The sequence below is a fragment of the Quercus suber genome, unplaced genomic scaffold, assembly GCF_002906115.3.
Source record: "Quercus suber isolate HL8 unplaced genomic scaffold, Cork oak 2.0 scaffold_526, whole genome shotgun sequence".
Taxonomy (NCBI): domain Eukaryota; kingdom Viridiplantae; phylum Streptophyta; class Magnoliopsida; order Fagales; family Fagaceae; genus Quercus; species Quercus suber.
The window spans coordinates 108,012-133,422 of record NW_027069975.1 but is presented as its reverse complement, the minus strand read 5'-3'; the positions used below and the strand labels follow the sequence as shown (position 1 = coordinate 133,422).

The 25,411-nt window shown below is 34.8% G+C and overlaps 3 protein-coding genes across 3 annotated transcripts; 1 reads left to right on the top strand and 2 right to left on the bottom strand.

The window, feature by feature from the left end:
• The first annotated feature begins 4,309 nt into the window (after positions 1–4,309).
• LOC112034617 (PP2A regulatory subunit TAP46) lies at positions 4,310–9,806 on the top strand. Its single transcript, XM_024067435.2, has 9 exons — positions 4,310–4,544; positions 4,654–4,776; positions 6,838–6,924; positions 7,022–7,126; positions 7,353–7,514; positions 8,306–8,341; positions 8,439–8,510; positions 8,839–9,119; positions 9,359–9,806. The coding sequence occupies exons 1-9, from the start codon at positions 4,452–4,454 to the stop codon at positions 9,606–9,608; spliced, it is 1,209 nt and encodes a 402-aa protein (XP_023923203.1). The 5' UTR covers positions 4,310–4,451; the 3' UTR covers positions 9,609–9,806.
• Positions 9,807–13,890: 4,084 nt separating this feature from the next.
• Positions 13,891–15,446, bottom strand: LOC112034627 (phytolongin Phyl2.2). The gene has a single exon (XM_024067445.2). It carries the CDS (start codon positions 14,985–14,987, stop codon positions 14,220–14,222), a length of 768 nt encoding a protein of 255 aa, XP_023923213.1. The 5' UTR covers positions 14,988–15,446; the 3' UTR covers positions 13,891–14,219.
• Positions 15,447–17,001: 1,555 nt separating this feature from the next.
• LOC112034608 (soluble starch synthase 1, chloroplastic/amyloplastic) lies at positions 17,002–25,401 on the bottom strand. Its single transcript, XM_024067422.2, has 15 exons — positions 24,989–25,401; positions 23,575–23,945; positions 23,307–23,384; positions 23,084–23,208; positions 22,531–22,612; positions 21,751–21,924; positions 21,367–21,448; positions 20,215–20,306; positions 20,075–20,137; positions 19,900–19,989; positions 19,399–19,523; positions 19,207–19,315; positions 19,065–19,120; positions 18,008–18,047; positions 17,002–17,451 (listed from the first exon to the last, which is right to left on the bottom strand). Exons 1-15 carry the CDS (start codon positions 25,302–25,304, stop codon positions 17,293–17,295), a joined length of 1,962 nt encoding a protein of 653 aa, XP_023923190.2. The 5' UTR covers positions 25,305–25,401; the 3' UTR covers positions 17,002–17,292.
• Between the last annotated feature and the right edge of the window lie 10 nt (positions 25,402–25,411).

The window sequence follows — 25,411 nt, the reverse complement described above, 5'->3', positions numbered from 1 at the left end:
TTGAAAAAACTCAATTTTATTTTAGTGTTTGGGCCCAATAAAAGGATATATTTGGTTGGAGGTGAAATAGGAAAGATAGAAAAGAAATGACAAGTAATAGGATTTTGGGTTGTTTGGTAAGGAGAGAAAAGTGGATGGATTTTGGTAAAGCCCAGTTATTTTCTCCCTGCCATCATAAATTGATGCAATTGGTGTTATTAATTACCCCAATCAATGGGTTTTGGTTGGTTTATTTAAAAAAAAAAAAAATTTAATTGTGGCTTATTTTTATTTTCTTAAATAATAGTGTTTTTTTTTAATTAAATGGTAGTTTTCACTTTTAATACAAAAATATATTATATGTGTAATATAATGAAAAGGTAACATTTTTTATTATTTGATGATTAAATTTTTTTTTCTAATATTATATAATAAGGACATAAGAGTAAATTTATATAAATTTTTTTTTGAAACAAGTAAATTTATATAAATTATATATATTCTATCTCTCCACTTTTCCATTTTCCTAACCAAACATTATGAGAGAAAATTAAAATATTTTCTATCTCTTAACTTTTATATTCCTTCCCTATTTTCTATCATCTCACTTTTCTATTTTCCTAATCAAACAGACTCTAAAGAGACCCACGAGGATGAGAGTCTTTATCCTAGCCCAAGAAAGTCTAATAAAGGTAATGTAGAGACAAAGGGTTGCAGAGAATTAAAGAATTTAATTACCAATGTCAATTATGAGGTAGGGGGCTCTAGAAGAAAAAACAAACACTAGTGGGAGGGCAAGTGCAAATAGAATTATGTCTTTGAAGCTTTTATACCAGAATGTAAGAGGGCTGAATGACACTTCCAATTGATTGAGAGTCAGTAATTTACTTTAAAAAAAATAGAGGGTAGATTTTATAGGGTCCGGTTAAGGCACACATTAAGCTTTCTATTTTTGAAAATATTTTTGGAAATATTTTCTTGGGAATTGAAAAAGCTGTCATTACTTTTTCAATTCTCGAGAAAACTTTTTCCAAAAATGGAAATTAATATGTGCCCTAAGGGCACACATTAGTAAAATCCTTTTTTATCTACGTTTACACAACAGAATTGCAGAACATAAGTAGAGGATTATTGAGGAGTTTGTGCCGGAAGTCATCATGTAGATTGGCTACTTGTGGGTTCTATAGGGGCCTCAGGGGCTATTTTGTTGATGCGGAATAAGAGGAAGGTGGAGAAAGTAGATGAAGTAGTAGGAGATTAATCTTTGTCTTGTCATTTGGTAATTCCAAAAGTAATAGATTGTGTGTTCAATTGGTGAGAACTAAGAAGTACTATCTTGGTGTGTGGGGGGAGATTTCAATGTGGTTCGCTTTCTTAATGAATGAATAGGGGAACAATTTGACCACCTTAGTAGGCGGGATGGTTTTGTTGAAAAGGTGAAGGGTTGATGGCATTTCTCTCTTATCTCTCTATCTCTCTCTTCAAATCATGAGGTTTCAAATTGGGAATATATGTCTTAATAGGTCACTTAAAATGGATTAGTAATGGGTAGATGGATTTTTTAATGAGTCAGATTTTGTGTTTTGATTTTTAATATTAAATTTGTTGCCACATCACTTAAAAATTTGACATGTCATAGTTTTGTTAGTTATGTAAGCATTAGACTAATGATTATTAATAGAATGACCTTGCGCTCATTTTTGTTAACTTAAGAGGCCAATAGCGCTCACTTCAAATTTAAGATACTAATAGCACTCGGTAAGTAAACTTCAGGAACCAATAATATAGTTTCACATTTTAAAAACTGAAACAACAAATAGTATTGTGGGGGGAAAAAGGCCCAGCCCAACGTAATGGGCCGAAGGCCCATAGGAGGGCTATTTTGTGACCGAGAAGAAGAAGATGGAAAAGGCAGGGCTCGTCTGGAAGTGGGACCCTCAGAAGGAAGAATTATCACAATCCGAAGAGGATATCTCCTGTCCAAAGAGGTTGTAATTCTCTGACGCAATATTATAAATCAATTGAATGTGTGAAAGGCCAAAATGACCTTCTGAGGACTCCACCTGATCAAGATAAGCTCTGAGTATGCTATGGAATGATAAGGATGGAGAAATATCTAAGGGGAAAGCTGCTACCACCGTATTTAATGCACTGCAGCAACTTTTCTGGCCGCATTTATGTGGAGAAGACCCCTGAACAGTGCATCCTAACCTACCGCCACTCACACAGAGCTAAAAGAAGATGCCTGACGTGACATGTATTCAAGCAAACTCATGGATGAGGAACAAGTGGACGATGGAGATGAGGAGAAGGGTGACTATATAAAGGAAGGAAGCTCCTAACAAGAGGGGGGGGAAGAGAGCTTGATTGTAACCCTAAGACTTTTGTTCATCAGATAAACAATAGTGTAACTCTTCGGATTTTCAGATTTTACGTATAAATTCATGTTGGCTTGTGTTTGAAAGTTGTGATCTATTGTTATCAATCTCATACTTAACCTAGCTCTTTCACCCATACTCTACAAATTAATTGTTTTTGGGCTTGGGCCACAAATACCAACCCTACAAGTATTATTGTTATTGATTTTTTAGATTTAAAAACATGTTTGGTAAGCTAAAAAAAATCATCTGATGATTTTTTTTTTTAATTTTTTATTACAAAAGAATATTTGTAAACCTAACTAGAATGATTAGAGAGCTTTGAGCATAACTCACATAAATGTAGCTTTGAACCAGCCAAACTTACAGTCGTATCAGGTAGGTACTTCATTTGGGATAATTCTTTTTGCATATTATTTGTGCATGCTACTCTTACATTATAATTGCAACCAATTATCATATCTACTAATTTTAATATTTCAGGTATGGTAGATGCTTTTACACCTATAATCATACTCTATATGCTTTTACAATTTACATAAGTAGAGGTTTATTGAGTATTTTGTGGGAACGAAATACTCTTCTCAACAATAGTAACTTTAGCTTAAGTATATCTACCCACTTACATATAAGTGATATAACCCACAAATTACAATAAATTAAAATAATTACAAACAAATTGGCTCGAAATTAACCTAACAAAAAATTAGGACTTAACATTGTGACTAAATTAAAAAGAATACCCAATGTTACTACCGCGCACCCTTGGTACATTGGTCACTCTACAAATATCAATGTTTGTGAGGTGTGGGGGAGGAGGGGTAAGGGCCGTGGTTCAAGTTTTCAAGAGAGAGTTTCACACATATACACTTAGATTAAGATAGAGTAAAATTTATATCTTATATATATATATATATATAAAAATAAAAAAAACAAATGTTGAATTTGATGAATATGAGAAACAAGGTATATGTGTTGAGTTTTTTAGTGTTCATTAATGTTAGATCTTTTTGACTCTTTATAGCAACTTGGGGGTGTTGTGAAAGCCCTCTAGCAAAAGGGGAAAGTCTATTTTGGACATAGAATTTATTTGCCAAACTTGAGCTTCTGGGTGGTGGGATCATGGGATTCATAGGAGATCGGTTTCAGTTTGATTTGCACTTGACATAGAAATCCAAACAATCCTTTTCTTTTTACGAGAGTTTCAACCTATAGTATTCGCTTTTAATGATAGCAATTCATTGTCAGACCAAAATACCAGTCAGTTTTTTTTTTTTTTTGTAAGCAAGGATTGAATCCCAAATCTCTTATTCAACCATCAGAGATTTTACTAATTGAGTTAATTAGAACCCATAGCAATCCAAACAATCTAATTCAATTAGTTTGTAACTATGAGGAGAATTAGGTATTTTGGAGCTAAAAATGTTAGGACCCCAATTAAAGCCATAACTTGTTCATGTGTTATGTTGTGATTGACGGAGTAAAAGTGATGGGTCCACAACTTCACCATAACTTGCCATGTAGGCAAATTATAGAAAAGTTGTAACTTTAGTTGTATTCATAGTATTACTGATTTGGAACTACTAAATTTGCGGATTCATGATGGTTAACATAAATTGTAACGAAAATATTAGTTCTTATGAGTTTGAGATTATAACCGTAAGTTTTCATTTAATATGTATATAGTCTTCATTGTGTCATATGTGTTTAGATTTATGTATATCATTGAGTTCCAATTAAATCAATTGATAAAATTATATTTCACCGAATTAAAATTTTGTGATTCGAACATTATACCAAAAACCAAATGGGTTCCTCTCTTTTTTGATGACGTGGCAAATATGTAGGCGGGTGACCACAATAGACAACAGTGCACTCTTCCACACCCAACACGTGGAAATGACTAACATACGCCTGTGGCCATAAATACCACCCAATGGCCACTTCCAAACTCCTCTCAAATTTTCTAAACCCTCCCTCTTTCACGTCCTCTCAAATCTCAATTCTACCCTTCTCAATTTCCTCGAATTTCCAATCCCACCCCTCAGATTCAATCCTCATTTTAATTTTAATTTCAATTTCTAGGGTGAGTGAATGCAAACAAAAATGGAGGACCTTCCTCTTCCAACACTGTTCGAACAAGCTCGTAAGATCCATTCAACCGCCACAGACTCCGGCGCCGATCAGGTACACTCAATTCTCTGAAAATTGCTTTCAATTTTAAGATATTTTTTTGTTTTGAGAATTTGGGGTCTTAGGGTTTTGAATTTTGTGGGAAATTTGGGAAAAATTGTAGGAGGTGGTGAAGAAGGGTTTGGAGGCTCTGGTGAAATGCGAGGACATGGTAAATAAGCTGGGGTTGTTCTCAACCAATGAGACCAAGGAAGATATCAGCACCACCAATCTCAAATATCTCCTGGTAATATTTTGGTTTTTGGCTTTACTATATTGAATTTTAATTCGTGGATTGAATTGGGTTTTTCTCTTTTTCTTTGTAGAGTTCATAAAAGAATGAAATTTAGTGAAATGGGATATGGGATATGGTTAATTTTCTTTTAGGGTGTTTTGGGAGTTTATAAAAGAAGGAATGGATTGGAGATGAAAGATTTGAATTGGTATTATAACTGCTTAGCTTGTCATAGGTGAATGTCCCTTGGATTACTCGGCAACTGGTTTTGGCGTGTGGGGTCGGTTACCCATGCTAGAGGCAAGTCCAAAGGGCTCTTCTTTCAAAACATTCCTTGCATTATATATTTTATTAAAGGAATGATTGTTACTCCCATTTTTAGGGGTCCTAATAGCCATTTAATTCCTTACTAGTGTTAAAAAAATCCCTTTCAATCTATTCTGTTGAATTCATTTCCTCGCTCCCTATGCACTGTTAATGAAATGTTTGATTTATCAAAAAGAAAGGGTGGGTAAATGGAGAAGAGGAAGAAACTAGTGCTATATTTGATTCATGAGAAAATGTGCAAGGAGAATTAATCGAGAGGGGAAAAGAAAGTGTACTGCTTTTAATTTGGAAAAAGATTTGCACTCTTAATATTCTACTAGAAAGAAATGAAGCTTAAAAAAAAAAAAAAAAATAGCTGGGTTTTTTTCTTTTGATGAATAAGAGGAAAGAAAAAAGAAATTGATAAAATGTGAAGCTTTCCTAAATCAGCCATTACAGGTTTTTTTTTTTTTTTTTTTTTTTTTTTTTTTTTTTTTTTTTTTTTTAAATAAGCTCTCCATAGGGTACTGAGAACTGAAATTCATTTTTAGTTTGAACTGGATTTTGAATTTTTCGAGTGGAACATTTATTTATGGAAAAATGTTATACTTAAATTTAGATCTATGCTGATGGTGACTCTGTTGTCATTAACACTGAATTCACAGGAAAAATCATTTACGAAGAAGAAACATAATCATTGTGGACTGGTTTTGCATTTGTAAGAAGGATGGGGAATAAGTTGATCATTTGCTTCTACACTGTGATACGCTCATAGAGTTATGGTCTTTAGTGTTATGTTTATTTGGGCTGCGGTGGGTCATGCTTAGGGGGTTAATTGATATGTTGGCTTGTTGGAAGTGGTGATTAGCTAGACATTGAAATGGTGATATTTGGAATGTGATTCCTTTGTGCTTAATGTGGACTAGTTAGAAAGAATGAAATCGACTAATGATTGAAGGATTCAAACACACTACGATGGAGCTTAAGCTTTTTTTTTTTTTTTTTTTTTACATACTTTCTTTGGTTGGATGACTACGTTAAGTGGCCATTCTTTCTCTAATTAACTCGAGTTCCTAGATTATTTCCTTTTTAGTTGAATTTTTTCCATTAAGTACACATTCCATATATTCAGTTGTAATCTTTGGTCTAAATAAAAATTTTACTTTCCTATCCAACAAAAAATTCCATTGCATGACTGAATTGGTCATCTGCCAATTATTGGCATAAGTCTGAATATTATCATTTTGAAGGATCCTTAAGTGTTTCTATCGTTGAAGTGGTCCTACAACAGATCTTGGCATAAATCCAAACATTGTCATTCTACTGGAACTTGCAAGTGTTTCTATACCAGTGATTGAAATTATGGAATGGGTCATCCGCTGTGGCTTTATCCTTTTGTCTTTAAATATATAGAACCACAATCATTAATCATTTAGGAATGAGCAACGCCATTATTTAGGAGATTTAGATGTGATGAACTTCTTAGTTTTTTTTAGTTTCATTAGTCTAGGAGACACGAAAAAATAACTTTGCTTCTTGGTGCATGATTATGATATGACTGGCATGAATTTTTCTTTTCAAAAGTTGTAACTGAGAATGGGGAAAATGTTTTTATGGGTATAATTGGACTTCAGTGCATCTTTAGAAGGTCATCATCACAATGTTTATGGTTGTTATAATAGCTGAAGATAGTGTAGTTGCAAACTTGGTAGTTCTCAAGTTTGGTTTCATTCTTATTGGAAGCTCTCATGAATTTCTCACCTTCAGGTGCCATTTTATCTTGCTGAGTTGACTGAAAAAGTTGCACAAGATGACAGGATACAGATTCTTAAGGCTTCCCAGGAAAAATTAAAGGTGAATGCTTTTCATCCCCTGAAGAATAGTTCAAAGCTTTGTTAAATTAAAAGTTGTTATGTCACTGTTGACACTAGGCAACATTTTTTTTTTCAAGGAATTTATATCACTATGTGAGGCAATGGAACTTGTACCAAAGGAGGAATTAGAAGCAACTACGCAAGGAGTTCCAAATTCGCTTGCTGATCAGAGGGCTCGCAAGGTAGGTTTAATTTCTTTTTTAAATTGTTCAATATATGAAAAGCACAAATTTTTATGTTATGACTTAAACCCCCAATGGTTCGAAGCCTATGTGATTTTTCTGTTCTCCTTTTTGTAATCTCCCAAGACATGAATGTTGCATCTGCAGCATATTATGGTGGTTAAAAATGTGGAATGGAAGCTTCTTCTTGTAATATAGTACTTACTCTTCTTGTGCCTGTATCTAGATTGCTCGGTTCAAACGCCAAAAAGCTGCAGAAGCAAAGTTGCTGGAAATAAAGGAGCGGAAGGAGCGGCGTGGGCGTTCTACCAAAGCAGCTGCCTTATCCACTCCTGTTGAGGCAGGAGAGGAAGATGAACTGGATGATGATGGAGAAGAAGAAAGAGAGGTTAGCTGATTGGTCATTTGTTTAGGGTGCTGCTATGTGTACTCCATTGTTATTTTTTGCTTCATATCGTGAGTGCTGGGATGTCCCTAAAATGCAGAAAGTCAACTCTAGGACACTTTATTTTAAACTTTTATCAAAGTCATTGTCTCCCTACCTTCAGGAGAAAAAAATGTTACTGATTTAATTGTTTTTGAAGATTTCCTTTTGTGATTCTGCCTGATCAGGTCTTGTCCCAGAGTATGTTGACATCACCTTACACCTAGCTGGTTATCTTTCAAGACCCTTGAATTCTAGTTATATTCTATCTGAATCTATTTCTTGTGCAATCAATAAGATCTAAAAGGTTTTAAAATGCATTTACTGACATTTTACTGGATCTTTTGTGTACTGACAATTTTTGAGATTGCCATCAGCTAATATAATAAGCACCAAATTGTGGTTTTTACCCAACGAAATGCATTCCTTGGTCTTGCAAATGTGATCTAAATGTTCTGTGCTCTATTAATTATTAAGAATGATGGTTTTTTTTTTTCCAATTTAAATCAATATGGTTTCAGATATTTTTTCTTTTTTCTTTTAGCAAAGAAAGTTACTTTGCTCTCTCTACTCTTAACAGTTTCTGGATAAATCTAATTATATGAGTAATCAATTAATCATGCATTGTGAAGGCTTAAAATTTTATTCAACTTATGCCATCAATTATGCCTGGTTTATTTTGTTAAAATGTCAAGTTACATTTTTTTTTGAAGCTATTGCAGTTTGACTGAAATCATATTATTCTCCTTGTCCAGGCCTGGCTTACCACCATCTCTTTGGCAATCTGTAAGGTTAGTTATGTCTTCAATATAACCTGCTAAGTTCAAGGTTTATTTTTTTCTTAGTTTAAGATCTCATTGAATCTTCATGCCATGTGACTATTTTCAGACCTTTGATCTTCTGAAACTGCTGAAGGACGAGGAAGAAATTCTCTGTGCTGTAAAGGAAAAGAAATCAAAGGTACTAATATGGTTGGTGTGAATTACTCGGTCTGTATTTATACATAACCTCACTAAATGATTCTACTAGATAATTTGCTTTTCACTCAAGACTGTAAATTTGTTAGTGGTGTATATGTTGCATGCTGGCTCATGGTCTAGTCACATACACTTACACTTTAACGCATATATATGGTTGTTTTTGTTTCTTTTTATTTGTTGGTATTTTGTAGGCATAGTTGGTCAAATTGATAGATTATTAGCTTTATGCAGTTTATGGCTATGCATTTGTATGTCTCTGTTGGAATTTGTACATACAACGCTTCTAACTTGAACTCTGTATGATTCAGGAAGGGGACAAGGATTTCTCTCGAGATGTTCTTGATAATCGCACAAAGACAGTAGAAGCTTGGCATCGTGATGCTGCAGTCCGAGCTCGGTATACTAAACCAGCACAACCTATCACATGTGCTGCATTTGCTCAAGATGTTCTTGAAGGTAGAGCAAAGGTCTCTGAAGTACATGACCATAAACACCAGCCAATGATATTTGGTCCAGCGAGTGTTGTGGGTGGAGGCTTTACAAGTGAAAGGGAAAGGATGGCAGCTCAGGTTTTTCAACCTACTCACAGGTATAATTTTATTGCCTAATAAATATATACATCTACAAGGAAAGGCAAAGCCCAATTTGCTGTTTTGCTACTCTTCGCTTTTGTTTAAATTAGGAAGGGTAGAATGAAAATGATTGCTAAGATCTCTCTCTTATGAAAACGAGAGAATCCATGGAATACTAATCTTCTACTTAGGAAGCAGTTCTTCTGTTATTTAAAACACCCCATGTTTAGATGCTAAATCGAATATTTTGTTCAAGGTTGCCAACCATGAGCATTGAGGAAGCTGGTCTAAAAGAGATGGAGATAATGAACAAATGGCAAGAGCGGAATGTAAAATTGATGGAGGAAGCCAATCACTCATGGTACAAGGACAATCGAATGCCGAGGCCAGGTGAAGAGGATGATGAAGATGATGATGCTGTCGTAGAGAAGGCAAGAAGATGGGATGACTGGAAAGATGAGAATCCTCGGGGTGCTGGTAATAAGAAGCTAACCCCTTGTGGATAAATGTGGCACAGTCCGATTATGTATTCTCATCACAGCTAATGAAAACCGTTTTTGTGTTCCTTTTCTAAAATTTTGGCTGACTGATATTGGAATTACAAGTCTTGTAGTTGGTGTGGTCTCCCTGTATCTTGATAGCTGAACAGTTTTATGTATAATATACAGACGATCATTAGAAAATAATTTTCCAAGTTTTCGTTATTGGAGTGGCTTTGCTTGGCTGAGAAGTTTGTTAGCGCTTAATTAATGGATAATAGAATGAAGTCTGATCAATGATACACATACCAAGGAATTTATCAATTATATATAAAAATTAAAAAAATTAAAAAAATTCATACAAAACTATACGTTGCCTGCTCTGCATGACAAATGCAAGAGACCGAGTGGTACATGTGAATTGATAATGAAGTTTCCACATCATAGAGCACGGAAATTTTGAAAGAGCCATTTTCCAAGTTGCTTTAGAGCATCCGCACTAGATGTGCTAAATGTCAAATATTTGGCACATCAAACGCTAAAAATTCCCTTTTATCAGATATTCTAAATCTTATAAAATTTGCAACGTGCTACAGTATTCTCACAAATTTGCCACGGTATGGACATACGTGGCATATGCTTTTTTTTTTTTTTTTTTTTTTTTATTATTATTCTTCTTTCTCTCTCATCTGGTATGGACATACGTGGCATATGCTTTTTTTTTTTTTTTTTTTTTTATTATTATTCTTCTTTCTCTCTCATCTCTCCGTCAGTCTCACCCTCAAACCCCAATCCTCTCCTCTCTCTCACCCCCATCCTCTCCTCTCAAACCCCAACCCTCACTGCTCTTCCACGCCCACACCGATGCCGATGCTGAGAATCACCTCCACGCCATTCTCTCTCTAGCAATGGTTTTTCTTCTCTCTTTTTTTGCTATAGTTTGAAGGGTGGGTTGGGCAATGGGTGGGTTTAGACAATGATGTGTGGGTTCAGATTGTGTTGGCTGGGTTCGGTTCTGACAAAAGTGAGTGGGTTTGGATGGGCTAAGCTTTGGGTTCAAATGAATGGGTCGGCGGTGGGTGGGTATGGGTTTGTTGTGTTGGTCGTTGAACCTTTTGTTGTTGGGAGTAATGTCGGTGTCCATGACGACGATGACGAGGTCGGAGTTTGGGTTGACGATGATGACGATGATGGCGATGAAGATGGTGGGTTTGGAGTCTGGGTTGACTTGGATTATGAAGGTTTTGGGTTTGGAAGTGGGTGTGGGTGAGGGTGTGGAGGCGGTGGGTTTGTCGGGGTTTGTGGTTGAGGTGGTGGGGCTTCCGATTTGGTGTTGGTGGGCTATGAGTTTGTTTTGAATTGTGTTTTGGGTTGTGGATGAAGATGGTGGTTGTGTAGTAAATATTATTTTAATGTATAGAATTGAATGATAAAATATTTAATAAATGAGATGTAAAATGATGTGGTAAAATAATAAAATAGGCCTTTGGTGTGGCAAAATGGCATAAATTATGCCACAACTGCTGTGGATGCTATAAGATCTTCTCATCAAAAAAAAAAAAATATATATATATATATATATATCTTTATCAAATAATTTCTAGTTATGAGTTATGGCCATCTTCCATTTCTTTCAGCTCTTAACCTCAAATTAATGTCTAGCAAATTATATTGCACCTCCCCTACGTTATTTGCAAGTTTTGCTAATATTAAAATTTTTATTAGGAAAGACAATTAGAAAAATAGAATGCTGGCCACAGAAAATGCTAAAATAAAAAGGAATCATTCTGTTTTATTTATTATTATTAAGAAAAAATAATATAAATCTTTTTCTTTTTTTTGGTTAAGAAAATTTGTGAAATAGGCTTCAGTTAAGCTAACTGATATTTCTTTTGTTTTTGAATAAGAGGTTAGGAATTTGAACTTTGCCTATGCCAAAAATTAATTAGTATCTTGGCAAAATAAAGTTAAGAGCAATCATCATAAAGTGAACGCTATAGGTTGAAATTCTATCGATATTTTATTAAAAACAAAAAATAGTGAAAATGAAAGTGCCCCAAATTGAAAGGAGAATGTGTTTCTTTTTTTTCCTGGTTCTTGATTTTTTTTTTTTTTTTTTTTTTAAATGATTGCTTCATATTTTGGCCTCCCTAGATCCGGCCCTAATTTATAAAATTATCTATAATCAAATTGGTATTATCTTTAGCATTTTCCTTTCTTTCTTGTCATCTCTACTGATTTGTCTAATATCTTTTTGTTTTGGTAAACTGATTTGTCTAATATCACTAAGCCACTGCATGCCCCTTAATCCTAATGCAGTTGCACTTGATTTTTCTCTCGTTGGTTGTATTCCAAATTGAAAAGCTTCAGTTCCAAATTCATTGTCTTCTATTTTTCTTTCAAACCATTTGGTTTTCCTTGCATCCAACTTATTAAACATAATTTGTGGTTTATTCAGTGGTGATTAGCTCATTAGTTTTCTTGCGCCCATTTAATGGAACCGTGGACAAATTAACTGTTTATATATTGTTCATTTGTTTGTACTTTGAACAAGATTTTTCCTGTCTTGTAAGTTGTAAGCAAGTGGAAACATCTGAATCTCTGTCATGTAAGGTTTAAGGGGTTAACGGATATCATCTAAATTACACATACATGGTGGAACCAAATTCCTGATTTTTCTTTCAAAAGCAAAGTTATATTTAGCAAAATTGAGGCTCTAAAAAGTTGTAAATAAATTAATAAGCCAACGGAAAAAAGCTAATCCAAACATACTTTCAGCAAAAAGTTTTTAGTTTTATCTAAATAAGTTGTTCCCAAATAGGCACTTAATACAAAACCTCTTAGGTCCAAACCTCCAAAAGCACATTACCTCGCATATCTGATAAAAATTTCTAGTTCCTAATAGTAGTTATATGTCCCCTTTTCTACAACCTAACTATATATATATATATATATATCTATTATAAAGAAAGCAGCATTAGGCATCGTCCATGCATAACTGCATTTATATGGGATTCCCTGATCACTTTTCTTCACCTGTTATGACACTTAGCAAGCAGTTCTAGTCCACAAACCACTAAAATTGGAAAACTTTCCTCAGCACAACACATTTAACCATTAAATTTTGTGCACATCACCTGAAGCTGCCAGCTTGTTTTAGACACATTTCCAGAAATAGGATATGTACAGCTAATTAAAGAAGATGGATCCAGTCAACAATCATTAGCTATATTCAAGTTTGGTATACGTAAGCTCTTTTGCTTGGATGGCATCGGGACAGATTAAATGAATCTAAATTGTAATCTACTATCTGATATAATCAAAGCTTTAATGTAATACCAAAAATTAGGTAAAGATTCTGGACCCCATTATGTGATCTTCTAGCACCAATCAAGATACCATGTTCTCCTTCCTAAAACACAATTTCTTCATCTCCTTATTTGAAATAGAGAGAGGGAAAAAAGTCTATCATCTTCCGCCTCAAGAAATTATCTAAGCACAAACACCCAAAAATCCTAAGCGTGTCAATGTTTGGACACTCCTACATACATGCATCCAGTTTTTGGAAAAAAAAAATTCTTTATTTGATTTTATACATGTTTTTAAAGATTTTAACAGTTGTTATTTGTTTTGTAAACTTACAATAAATATAATACATGCCTACAAATTAATATAATTAATTAATTCATACCAATTTTTCAAGAATTGTCATGTTTATGTCTTAGGATATTAATAAATTCAGCTAACAAGTGGAAAGTACATAATGAAAGACTAACAAGTGAAACAGAAAGGGTGAAAGTGGGGGCAGTGAATAAGATTTCTAAAAAGCATGAAAATAAATATTTATAACTAATCCTATATGTAATTATGTACACAATGGCATAAGACTTTTTTTTTGGTGGGGGAGATAAGAAACCAAAAGATTGAATAGAAAGGAAGCTTAAGCCAGCTCGAAATGTACTTGGCTTGTGTAACAATTTAAATATCAAAAGAAACCTCTCCTGCACAAGAGAATGCCACCTATAAGCTTGGAATTAGCTTGTCTGTCATTTCTTCAGGTTACAAATATGCATCTGATTCTGATATACATAAAGAAGGTAATCTAGAAGATTCAATTGTACCAATGACACGGTTTCTACTCCTATCACCGCAAACCAACACTTAAAAACAACCATCATAAAATAAAAGCAATTGAAAGAGATAACATGCAGAGGCTATTTGAAAAGATGAAACATAAAGTGTATGACATATCGATGACAACATAACAAAGTGTATGAGAAAGAATGAAGAACAAAATAAAGAAGAGAAGTGAGAGAGAACCCGCCTTCATATCTTTAACAAAGGCAATGCCAGCACAAGTAGTATCTATAGGTATACAAAATCTAATACAATTACATAAGATCATTGCCATTGCGAACCGTATAACAAAAGCTATATTACTTGTCTTGAAAATCATACAGAGATTTCACATGATAAACAAAGATAAATAAGCAATCAACGAGACTTAAATATGTGCCGCCATTGTTCTGCAGTCACAAAGTTGTAAGTCTTTCTCATAAAATTCTCATCCAACTTCAGAGTATAGCACCAGATATACCCTCTTCCCTTCCAAGGTACATAACATAATACACCCTCAACTCAACTTTCAACGCACTTAAATCCCCTGCAAATGCACAGCCATATCACAAACAAAACCGAGCACACAAACAAGTCCAGCAACAACACCACCCACACATGTTTCCTCCAAATTTGCTTTGACTTTTGCCGATCATTGGCAAAAACCTTTTGCGCCGGCAACGAAAAATCCCTGCCATCAACATCATCAAAAACATCCACCTTTTTCTCCAATGTACCACTTTTACTATCACCATTTTCTTTTGCACTACACGGCCTCTTCTTCTTCTTCTGCAATCCTTTACTCGGCTTGGACCCGAGCAAAGGTGTCATCACAACCTTCATCCCTTTCGTAGAGTCCATGCTCGGATTCCTACTATCCTTAGATTCACTACCTGAAGAATTCAGCACACTCAAATCCAATGCCATTGCTTCCGAAAAAATAGGATCACATTCCTTTTGAAGGCAATAGGGGCTAAAAATATGAACACCCTTTAAAGCCCCTGCTTCAATAAACTCCTCAAACGCGCATTTTATGCGGTTTAGGAACCAAATTTCCTGTGATTCTTCCATATTCTCATCGAATATTGCGAAATACACAAAAGGGTCTTTGATTAAGAACGTGTAGGTCCTTTTTCTAATGGTATGCGTGAACATGGAGTGCAAAGGTGGGGTCTTTTCAATGCATTTCAGAGCTACGGATTCGAGATCGGGTTCTCTGATGAATTGGGAGAGAATTGTGGTTCCTTTGGCAATACAAACATATTGGATGAGCTCTGGATTGGTAATCATTGATTGGGTTTTTTTCAAGGAGGGAAATCAATTGGGGTTTGAAAAAACTGAAACTTTTTAATGGGTTGGGGATGGGATTTGGGAATAGAATCGAATTTGGGGAAATGGGCATTGAAAATCTGAGCTTCTTATTGGGGCTCCTCTCAGAAAGTTGATTCCTTTATAGAGGAATTCCCAATTCAACAACCAGAGACCAAAATCTTCAAAATTCACCTCTCAATGAAACTCTCTCTTTCTCTCTTTGGAACTTTCATAATTTTTTTGCTTATTTCCCAAAATTTCTCTCTCTCTCTCTCTCTCTCTCTCTCTGGGTGAATTTCTAGGGTTTGGGATTAGGAGGAGCTGAAAAAAGAAGAAGAAAGAGCTGGATCCATTGGAAGGAAGAGAAGGGAAAGGAACAAAATAACGATTCCCTATGTGGAAGTGAAGTGGGCCTTTTTGGACTAGTGATTTTAAAGCTAAAGGGTCAAATTTGGGTTTGCAGTTTGCAGCCTGGTTTATTGTTTTTTGAGCCAATAAAGTGTGCCACGTGGGAGGAATATGGTGGGTGTTATTAGAGGCAATCAAATAAATTTTTTTTTTTTTGGAGAAACTGTTAAAGGCAATCATTGGTGGCTAGAAACTATAAAATATGTGGGGAGAGTTTAGGTGTGATATCTCTGACAAAACAAAATGATTGTCCTAGTTTAAGATGCTTTTAGCTTAGTTAGTTGTCAGAGAATCGATACAGACTACATGTTATTGGGACTGACGATGTATGTACTGCCCTTGATGTAATTCACCCACTGTCTCTCACAAATTTTGTTTTTTTGTTTTTTTGTTTTTTTTTTTTTCATATTTTTTACTTTCTAATTTTATCTTTTTATCTCTACTTTAATATATTTTATTTAATAATTAAGATTAAAAGTCTCAGTCATTTATTACAATTGCATTAGATACAATTTCTTAGATATTGCACATGATCTAAATCCATATTCATGTTAATGGGTGTAGCTTGTGTCTAGTGGCTAGTTCTACTGGACACGTTACGATGCAAACATGTGACTAAGATTGGACGCGTATCCATATCCTAACGTTTCCACTAACTACTAGACACAAACTCTACCCCTTGTTAATTGATGCTATTTAGTTGGAAGCTTGAAAATAGATGGTGCAGAAATAATGACTCTGCTAAGTTATTAATAATTTTATTTTATTACCCAAAATAAAATAAAATTCAATTCCTTTGTTGATTTGAAATGTGAATACTAATATGTTATTGGGTCCTTTTCATTTGGCATTCAATTTGAAAACATTATTGCCATCTATGTCCAAAAAAAAAAAATCTATGGAACAAGGTTGATATGATGTGAGACTCACCCCCCTTCGTGAGAGAAAGAAAATATATATATATATATCCCGTTATCCCGTGCAGGGTATATTTTTCCCATGAGGCTATGGCCATTCATAGGGTCTAAGAGACCCTTAAGATAGGAGAGCTATTATAGGCAGACCCACATAAGGTAGTTACAATTAGATCACATAGCCATACCCGCATACCAACTAATCATGTATTGTAGTTGTTCTTGTTATGCCCGTTCCTTTGGGAATGTCAAATATCAATTCATACCTGACATTGTTTAACCTTTTTGATGAAGAGGGGTGGACACAGTAGTTTTGAACTTTCAATAGTTATTTTGGTTTCTCTCAGTAGTGAAGTCTCTGTAGATGGAAATTTCGGTTCTTGTTTCAAATGTGATGGAAAACAGATTGCAAAATTGTTTTGTCCGAATGACTCATGCAGAATCCTTTCTTTATTGGTGAGTGACTAATGCAAAATCAGATCAAAGAAACTCAACCAAAGTCTGATAAGTATATCTTCGAAAAAAACCCAATAAGCATGTGTTCTTAATTTCGGTCTAGTTGGAACCATTTGGAAGATCCAAAGAAATGGCTGCAAAAGTCATTTGCACTGAATTTCGTGTATTGATTCATAAAACAAAAAGCAATGCATGAAACATAAAGTTGCCCGAGATAGCATAAGTTCTCCGTGTATTTTCTCTATATATAAAAAGACATATTACAACATACACTATATGGAAGAATGAGTGCTAATTGTAATATTAGTTATATCTTCTAAACAAAAAGAATGACCAAAATTATGGGAAAAATTCATACCCACCATGCAAGGGGGAAGAAAAAAAAAATGTTTCACTAGTGTGATCTCCAAGCTCATATGACACAGAACATGTCCCATATAAGTCTGAACCAATTAAAATGTCGAAGTTTTGTCAGTGTTCTTCCTTTCTTTCTTCTCTTTACACGCTCAGCTGACATAAGGTGGATCGAGGAAGGCCCATTCGAAAACCTGTTCATATTGGATAGCAGCATTTTCCCATGTGTAGTCCCTCTGCATACCTCTTTTCATCAATCCTTCCCAAGAAGACTTGTGCTCTCTATAAGTCCGAGTAGCATTTCTTAAAGCCTGCAATTTATCAATCAGTGACATTAAAAACAAGTGAGGATGCCCCCCACCCCCCCCCCCCCTCCCCCCCCCCCCCCCCCCCCCCCAACACACACACACACACACACACACACACACTCACACACACTCAACGCACACACTATCAATGTAGAAAACCCACAATAGATCCATTTGTCTGATTTTTTGTAGCCATGTGAAGAATAAAAGTGCATGAAGAGTTTAAAACTCCAATTGAAGATCCATAAGCACCCCCCTTTGCTTGACATGGTAATGACTAGATGGGATCCACAGGAAATAATTAATGAAATCAAATTTAGCATTGTGTTGCTGACTTGTCAGGTCATAGAGTTGGATGCCAAAATTCAGAAATCAGTCATCATCACTTGGATATATTCCATCAGACATATATTACACATTTCTAGACTAACCATCAAGTTACTTTTACCCATATGTAAAATTATGAAGCTATAATGATTAGTTATTGTCATACACAAAAACTTGTTTAAGTAAAAAAATAGAGTATGCAGGAAGTTTGTGCACAGTAAATTTAACTTACCACTAACATACTCTCTTTTGTTAGTGGAGAAAAAGTCCACCTGCCAATGCATTCCACAACAACATTATAATTCAGCCTTAGGAAGCTAAACATTATTCATGACAAAGTCATAATGAGATTGTGAGGAATGGAAGCTTTATCGATAGCATTCATAATAAGATGCAGAGGAAATAAAGCATTACCCACAGTGCTGTTGTAGTTCTTATACTAGTGAAATATTTTCCACAAAAAGAAATTGCAGAAAAGTAAGACTATCAAAATGAAATATTAACCAACACAACAAATAAAGAAAGGCTCATCACAAGCTTCCAGAGTTGCTATGTCATAAAGCACAATGGCAGCTTCTTTGATACTATGCCGTGTCACAATTAGCAATGCCAGTCTTAGTGACATCTATTTCTTGCCATCATAACAATTTCTCAAAAAAGGTGAACATCTTTTCATAGACAAAATGATTTGCAAGCTGGAAGAAATCACCGGTTATTGTTTATTTTTAATTCTTCTCTGATCCATGTTACAAGCAAACTAGATATGCATTAATTTTGTGCAATATTGACATCCTTCTGCAAGGTTTATTTATGTTCCAGGCATACAAAGTTCTTTTCGGAAAGATGGTGATATTTTTTAACACCTCTCCACACTATTGAATGCTTAGTTCTCTCTTTTAATAAAAGATCTTCAAGAAGTGTCTTGCTTCAAGGATGCAGATCTGATATTTACAGTTATACACAGGTTAAAGGATCCATGGCCCATCATTATGCTGGTGTCACATCCCCTGAAGTAGAAGCAAGAAGCTGAGATTTTCTAAAAATTTATGAGAAATTACCGCTAATCCCAAAGGGGTAATACGGTTTGAACTCAAGACCACATGCTCTAATACCATGATAAATTACCACTAGTCCAAAAAGCTTTCAACTGTTAAAAAAATGATGAGTTTAATTATTTAACCATTATTCTAACCATATCTATGACATAATCATTCCTGAATTTTTTTTCATTGATGAGGAGATGTTGATGAAAATATACTCAGACCAAGAGGTCAAGGAAGACTACATACCCTGTACCTTCACCATGGCCTTCCTGAACAAATGGATTGAAATTTTCTACAGTATCCTGACATACAAAGAACAAAAGGCATTAAATAGAAATAAGCCATATAATGAACAACTGCATTTGATTTCTTAAATCTTTAAACTTACTCTGAGTCCTCCAGTGTCATGAACCACTGGCACAGTTCCATATCTCATTGCATACAATTGATTTAGTCCGCAGGGCTCAAACCTTGAGGGCATCAACAGTATGTCACAGCTGATCATTCCAAAACAAAAGTAAGTTGGGGCCATCAATTTTTTTAGGAACATGTAAATCATGAAATACAAATTTTGAAATACCCTGCAGTTATCTTATGAGATATTGGAACATTAAATCCAACCCAACCCCGAAATTTGTCTTTATAAGCAGACTCTGTTGCTCTCATCCAGTCTTCAAATTCTGGATCCCCAGATCCAAGCATAACCTGAAACATATTTGATAGCTTTACTTATATAAAGGAAAATAATAACCTTAATGAGACACCCAGATAAAAGGGACAGAAAGACCACACTATAGCACTTGAATGTATTCCTTGATGTAGACTAGAGGTGATATCTTTCACACCATACATTAAATACCTGTCTACTGTGGTCAGGTTTCAGGGAGCAAAGATTCTGAGCTAATTCTAATAAAACCATTAAAGATGCAACTAATTTTATCCATCTTATATTAATAGCAGTTCAGTCTAGATATATTCCTCTCAATAGAAAGCAGGATAGATATTTGGAAGCAATGTAAAGGGAGCATGACAGCAAGCAGTAAAATGATTATTTGACATTCTTCACTAATAATTAGCTTACAAATTGTACTTCTTCTTCCATTATTTCTGGAATTGCTGACCGGATCAGGTCGATGCCTTTCTGGTAGTCCAGTCTCCCAATAAATCCAATCTACGAAGTTTAACATAACCAATAAGACAAGGGAGCATAAAATTTTTCTACCAAACCTGTGTGTAAAAATACATTAACAACTTACCAATGGGCAATCAGGCCTAACAGGAAGACCTACTTCTTTCTGCAAAGCAATTTTGCATTGCGCCTTCACCATAAAGACAGTTGAGATAAGAATGCTAGGGTTTTGTATAATACCGATTTTAAAACAAAATAATTAGCCACCTTTCCATTAAGATTTTCAGCAGAATAATGGCAAGCAATATGCTCATCTGAAGATGGGTCCCATTCAGCAACATCAATGCCATTTGTGATCCCTGGTAATAAGTAAAAATAATTAGTTTGAAAGTTAAGTACCAAACTAAATAATTTAATTGAGCAACACTTTCTTCTATTCACCAATTTTTCTTTTTATTAGCTGACACAGACACATGTATGAGGCAGAGAAATGGAAATGATACATCATTAATGATGAAATTGGCAAATCCCTTCAAGCACATCCAAATCAAAGGCAACTCCAAAAAATTTCAAACTTTGTCAGCAGAAAAATTTTAAATCCCCATTATTTTTGAAGTTTGCTAAGATTATATGAGTTTTGAAGATAATATACATATAAACTACGTGTGGTAGGAAGAAACTAAACCACCTCACTCTTCAGCCAAACTAGTTTGACACAAAGAAAACATGTAAAGTTTCTCCCAAAAAAAAAGAAAAACACAGCAGGCGAGACAAATATTTTATAAGAAAGGTACTTAATTTCAATTGGTTTCAACCAGTCCACGTTGCTTAATGCAAATACATATAAAAACTTGATTTATATATCAAACAAAGAATCGCTCTTTTAAATTCTTGAGCAAACTGTCACTTCCTAGATGTAAACAGACTCAAAAGTCAGTTAGATAATTGCTTAGCATTTAAAAAATTTTAAACTTTGAAAAATAAATCCAATAGAAAGATTGTTCAATTATGTGATTCGATCTGCTGAAGGGCTGATGTTTTAGTAATATTGCTTGGTTTAGATGGGAACTCTTCACTATAAATGGAAACACAGTGTATTAAAAATGTCTATATCAATTGTAAAAGATATATGACTTTGGGACAATATCTCAAAATATAAATTATATTCTCTGAAGCAGTGTAAAGTTCCATCAGAGGATAACAATTACTTAAGATGTTAAGGTTTTTGAATTTGTTGAAAACATAAAATGGTGTCCAAAGATTTGAAAATTTGATAAAGATTATAAAAATGACAGGACATGAAAAAACATTCCACACCTCACCATCAATATGATACTCTTAACTCTCTTTATCAAGAACAATTCTCCTCTAGCACAGAATTTGCAAAGGTATACTTTAAGCTAAATAGCTAACACATACCATTAAGAACACTTCTTCGACTGCTTAAAAGCCCATTTAGACCATATCCACCTTCAGCTGTTGTTATTTCCCAGGAATACCCCTACAATAAGAAGGTACTGTTTTAACATAAAAAGCACCATATCATGATAAAATATATGGCATTTATCTAAAAGAAACATTGTTACTATACCAATACTATTAAAACACAACCGATCTAAGTGTTTATTTGTTTTGCTTTTTGAAATAATTTATCTCCTACATGAGGCCAATCAAATATGGTTTCTAATCCAAAATTTTCAATAACCAAAAATAATTCGTCATTTACAGATCACTGCACAAATGATTGATATATCATTTAAAGATATGCCTCACAATAGAAGTATGCTATATAGCATTTAAAACCTGGCTAACTGTCAGTAATCGATCAGCTGTCACAACTGCACCCTTCAGAAGATTGACTGCTTGACCTGTGTCTAGAGCATGTTTCCTTGCCCATGTTGGAAACACCCATTCCACGGCTCCATACCACTCTGGAGGTAGTCCCAAATTCATGTATGTTGTTGCTGGTTCCACTCCCTTGCATATGCAAGACATTAGTTTATTAGATTAGTGTTGACTTAAAGGTGAATGCAATTCACGTAGGAACTCTCATAAATGGAAACACTTCATGTGTTAATATTCTCTACAGTTTCACAAGGCAACAACCTTATACCCATCAAGAGTGATCTAGTTACATAGAGGAATCCTTGGGGCATCTCAAGGGTGTTCTAGAATGCACAGGAACATCTTCCATGTGTTCAGAGCCCGCTCGGACCATGGTTCCATGGGTCCATCCTTGTAAGGAAGATCAATTTGAGATGTTCTAGAAAAACACAAAATCTTAAAAAAAAAAAAAAAAAATAGAGAGTAATTTATAAATCATGCCCCAAGAAGTGACATACTTAGAATTTCTTTCTAAGTATCAAAGAAAAAATATAGTTTTTCATTCTATTTTCTCTAGCATTTTCATTATAACATATAAGGGTCACTTACAGATGGGCGTTCATGTCAACCAATTCTTTTTGGGAGTCCATGTCATGCTATGTTGGGTTAAACAGATGTAATCACAAGCCATTGGATATGCTAATGTTCTATTGTTTTCTTTGAAAAAACAATAAAATCAATTAAGAAAAAAGCATCTACCTGATGTGACAGGTTATGTATTACAAGAATGCTTCGGGCATCTTTATAAACTCCATATGGACGATACTTGGCTGCCAAAAGTCTGCATCACAAGAATTCTAAAGATCAATTGACCCCCCTACCAGACTTGTTAACTTTTACTAAAGACAACTACTAGAATAAATCAAAGAAAGCTCCTAAATAATAATACTATGCCTGAATAAAGCATAATCTGCAGGGGGGGGGGGGGGGGGGATGTACAGCAATGAACTACCCAAATCATTATCATATGGCAAGAGCATTAGAGCCAACACAGTAGCAAGGAATATCCCATACATAATATTCACTGGCTGATTAGCAACTACTCCCACATCAGTAAGTAAATGAGTACTCAAGGGCAAAACAAATCTAGCAGAGTAATCTATAATGCCAGAACAGTGAGCATTGGGGGAAAAAAGTGAGACAATGAAGCTGCAAATACATAAACAGCAGAATCTAAATCTTAGGAAATATAGGGAATGAACAAAGTAAGCAAATTGTCAAACATATGCAGAAATTAGCAAAGACCTCTTACACTGGCACAAGGCTTGCATGCCAGTCATTGACAAGGAACAGACATTTCTCCCCATAAGTGAACCCTCCCAGTGGAAGCACTAATGGAGCTTCACATGCTGCATGGCAAAGTAAAGTGAACCGGAACTGTAAACCAAATAAGAAAAAGTTGTCATTAGTTGCAAGTAAAAGAACGTAGAACTCTATCAATCCAACCTTATAAATTTAAAAATTTAGAAACATGCCTGATTATCACCAAAAGCACCATATATATCCCCATATGGATTTCCAGGTCTATGGTATGAGGGGTGGTCAACAAATACCTAAATGAGAACAGAAAGAGCTATCATTATCATAAAGATTCTCCCACTGTTGTGCTATATTGACTACCGAATGAAATAAGAGTTCTTGGCTAACATAACTATTCAATAAAGGCATTTGGGTTTAAGCGTGTAAATGATTCAAACACCCCAAAGACTAATAAATAACTGAGAATCATGCAGAATTTCTTACCCAATCAACACCATCCCTATACTCATGGAAGAAGCCAACTTCCTGAACCCCTCCAAAGCAATATACTTTGATGAGGCAATCTAAATCAACAGCATTAGCAAATTTCTTATCTGCAGGTGTACCGTTGATATATCTAGGAGAGACGACCATAACACGGTGTCCACGAGCTGCTAATGCTATAGGCAAAGAACCACAAACATCTCCTAAGCCACCTGTCTTTGAATATGGTGCTGCTTCAGAAGTGACAAAAACAATATTGTAGGTTAATCTTGTCTTGGCATTCTTTTCTCTTCCTATGTCCTCAGAATCTTCCAGGCCATTGGTAGTTGTTTCTTTGGAAGAGTCATTGACCCCATTGAATTCAACTTTGCCTTCGGTTCAAGAACATAACATTGGCAGTCAACTCTTAGAAATCTTGATAATCAGTATAAATTTAAAAGTTGATGAATGGAGAATGTTGGAGTTACTCAGAATCAAAATGATTGATAACCAAAAATTATTTAGTATAAAAAAAATAACGAATATCATCCTTGTAAGTTGTAAGGCAAAGGAGAATGGCAAAATAAGCCCAAATTTAAAAACAAATCAACAAGAAAGTCAAGATGAACTGAGGAAGACTATGCATTACTTTAATAAATAAATAAACTGGAAGAAGGGAAGAATTTTAATTTATGATTGCTTATCACAGTTAATACATCATACGAGATTAATTGCGACTGTATCTTCCTAGTGAAAAAAAAAAAATTACATGTTCACTAATTAATCCAATGGTAACAGAGTAAAGTATAGTTTTTCAGATGATCTTTCCTCAAATATACAGATCATAAATTAGCCAGGCAAGTGATAATCAACAAATATTCCAGCATATACTTTTGAGCAAGATTCGGATCCAGTTTTCTATAGACATGTCACTAAGGTCCAGAACACCTTGCACTTGAATTATATGTCCACATAGATATGGAAAATGAATCCAAAGGGACCAACTTTTATCAGGACCCATCAATCAAATACCAGTCTCCAGTAGAAGTTGTACACCTCAGAATTAGTGTGGTCTAAAATATCTTATCATCTGAAAAGTTGACGTTTTCTCCCAAATCCCACTCGACCGTCCACTTGAAAATCTCTCTTCCTCAAATGGCCAGGATAATCTCTAAGGGCTAAATTTAGAAATACAACAGAATCTAAGAGTAAAAATGATTATAACAGTACCCCTTGATCTTCGATCATCTTTTCATAATTAGAAATGATTATATAAAATAATAATTTAAATATAATAATAATAATAATAAAAGTATAAAACAATCATTAAAAATTGAAAGCAACATAATATAAAACTTATCAACAATTGTAAAATAAACCCAGATTCCAAAATACAAAACTAAACCAAATACATAAGTAATACAAAGATACATACCAGATTGAGGAATCAAGTTAAAGCCAACAACAGAGCCAGAGCCATCCATCTCGGTGCCCAAAAGAAGTCCCTTTTTTTCCTCCTTTTCTTCATCTTCAACAGCAGAATTCCCATCTTGTGAACTGCTACCACGCCCACCACCACCACCTGAAACTGATGCTCTAATCCTCAAACACCTACTTCCACTTCTTCCCCTCCAAAAAGGAGCATAACCCACTTGCCCAACTACTTTAAAGTTGCTAAATTTAGCTTGCACTGGATTTCTAGAAGATGGTATGCATGAAGAAACCTTGGTGGTCATTTGGAGAGACTCCATCTCTCATAATAGAGAGAGAAGTCCAATGTAAGACGAAAAGGATCGTGAGTTGTGGTTGAGAACCATAAATAAAGTTGGAAAGAAAAAGAGAGAGAGAGAGGGACAAA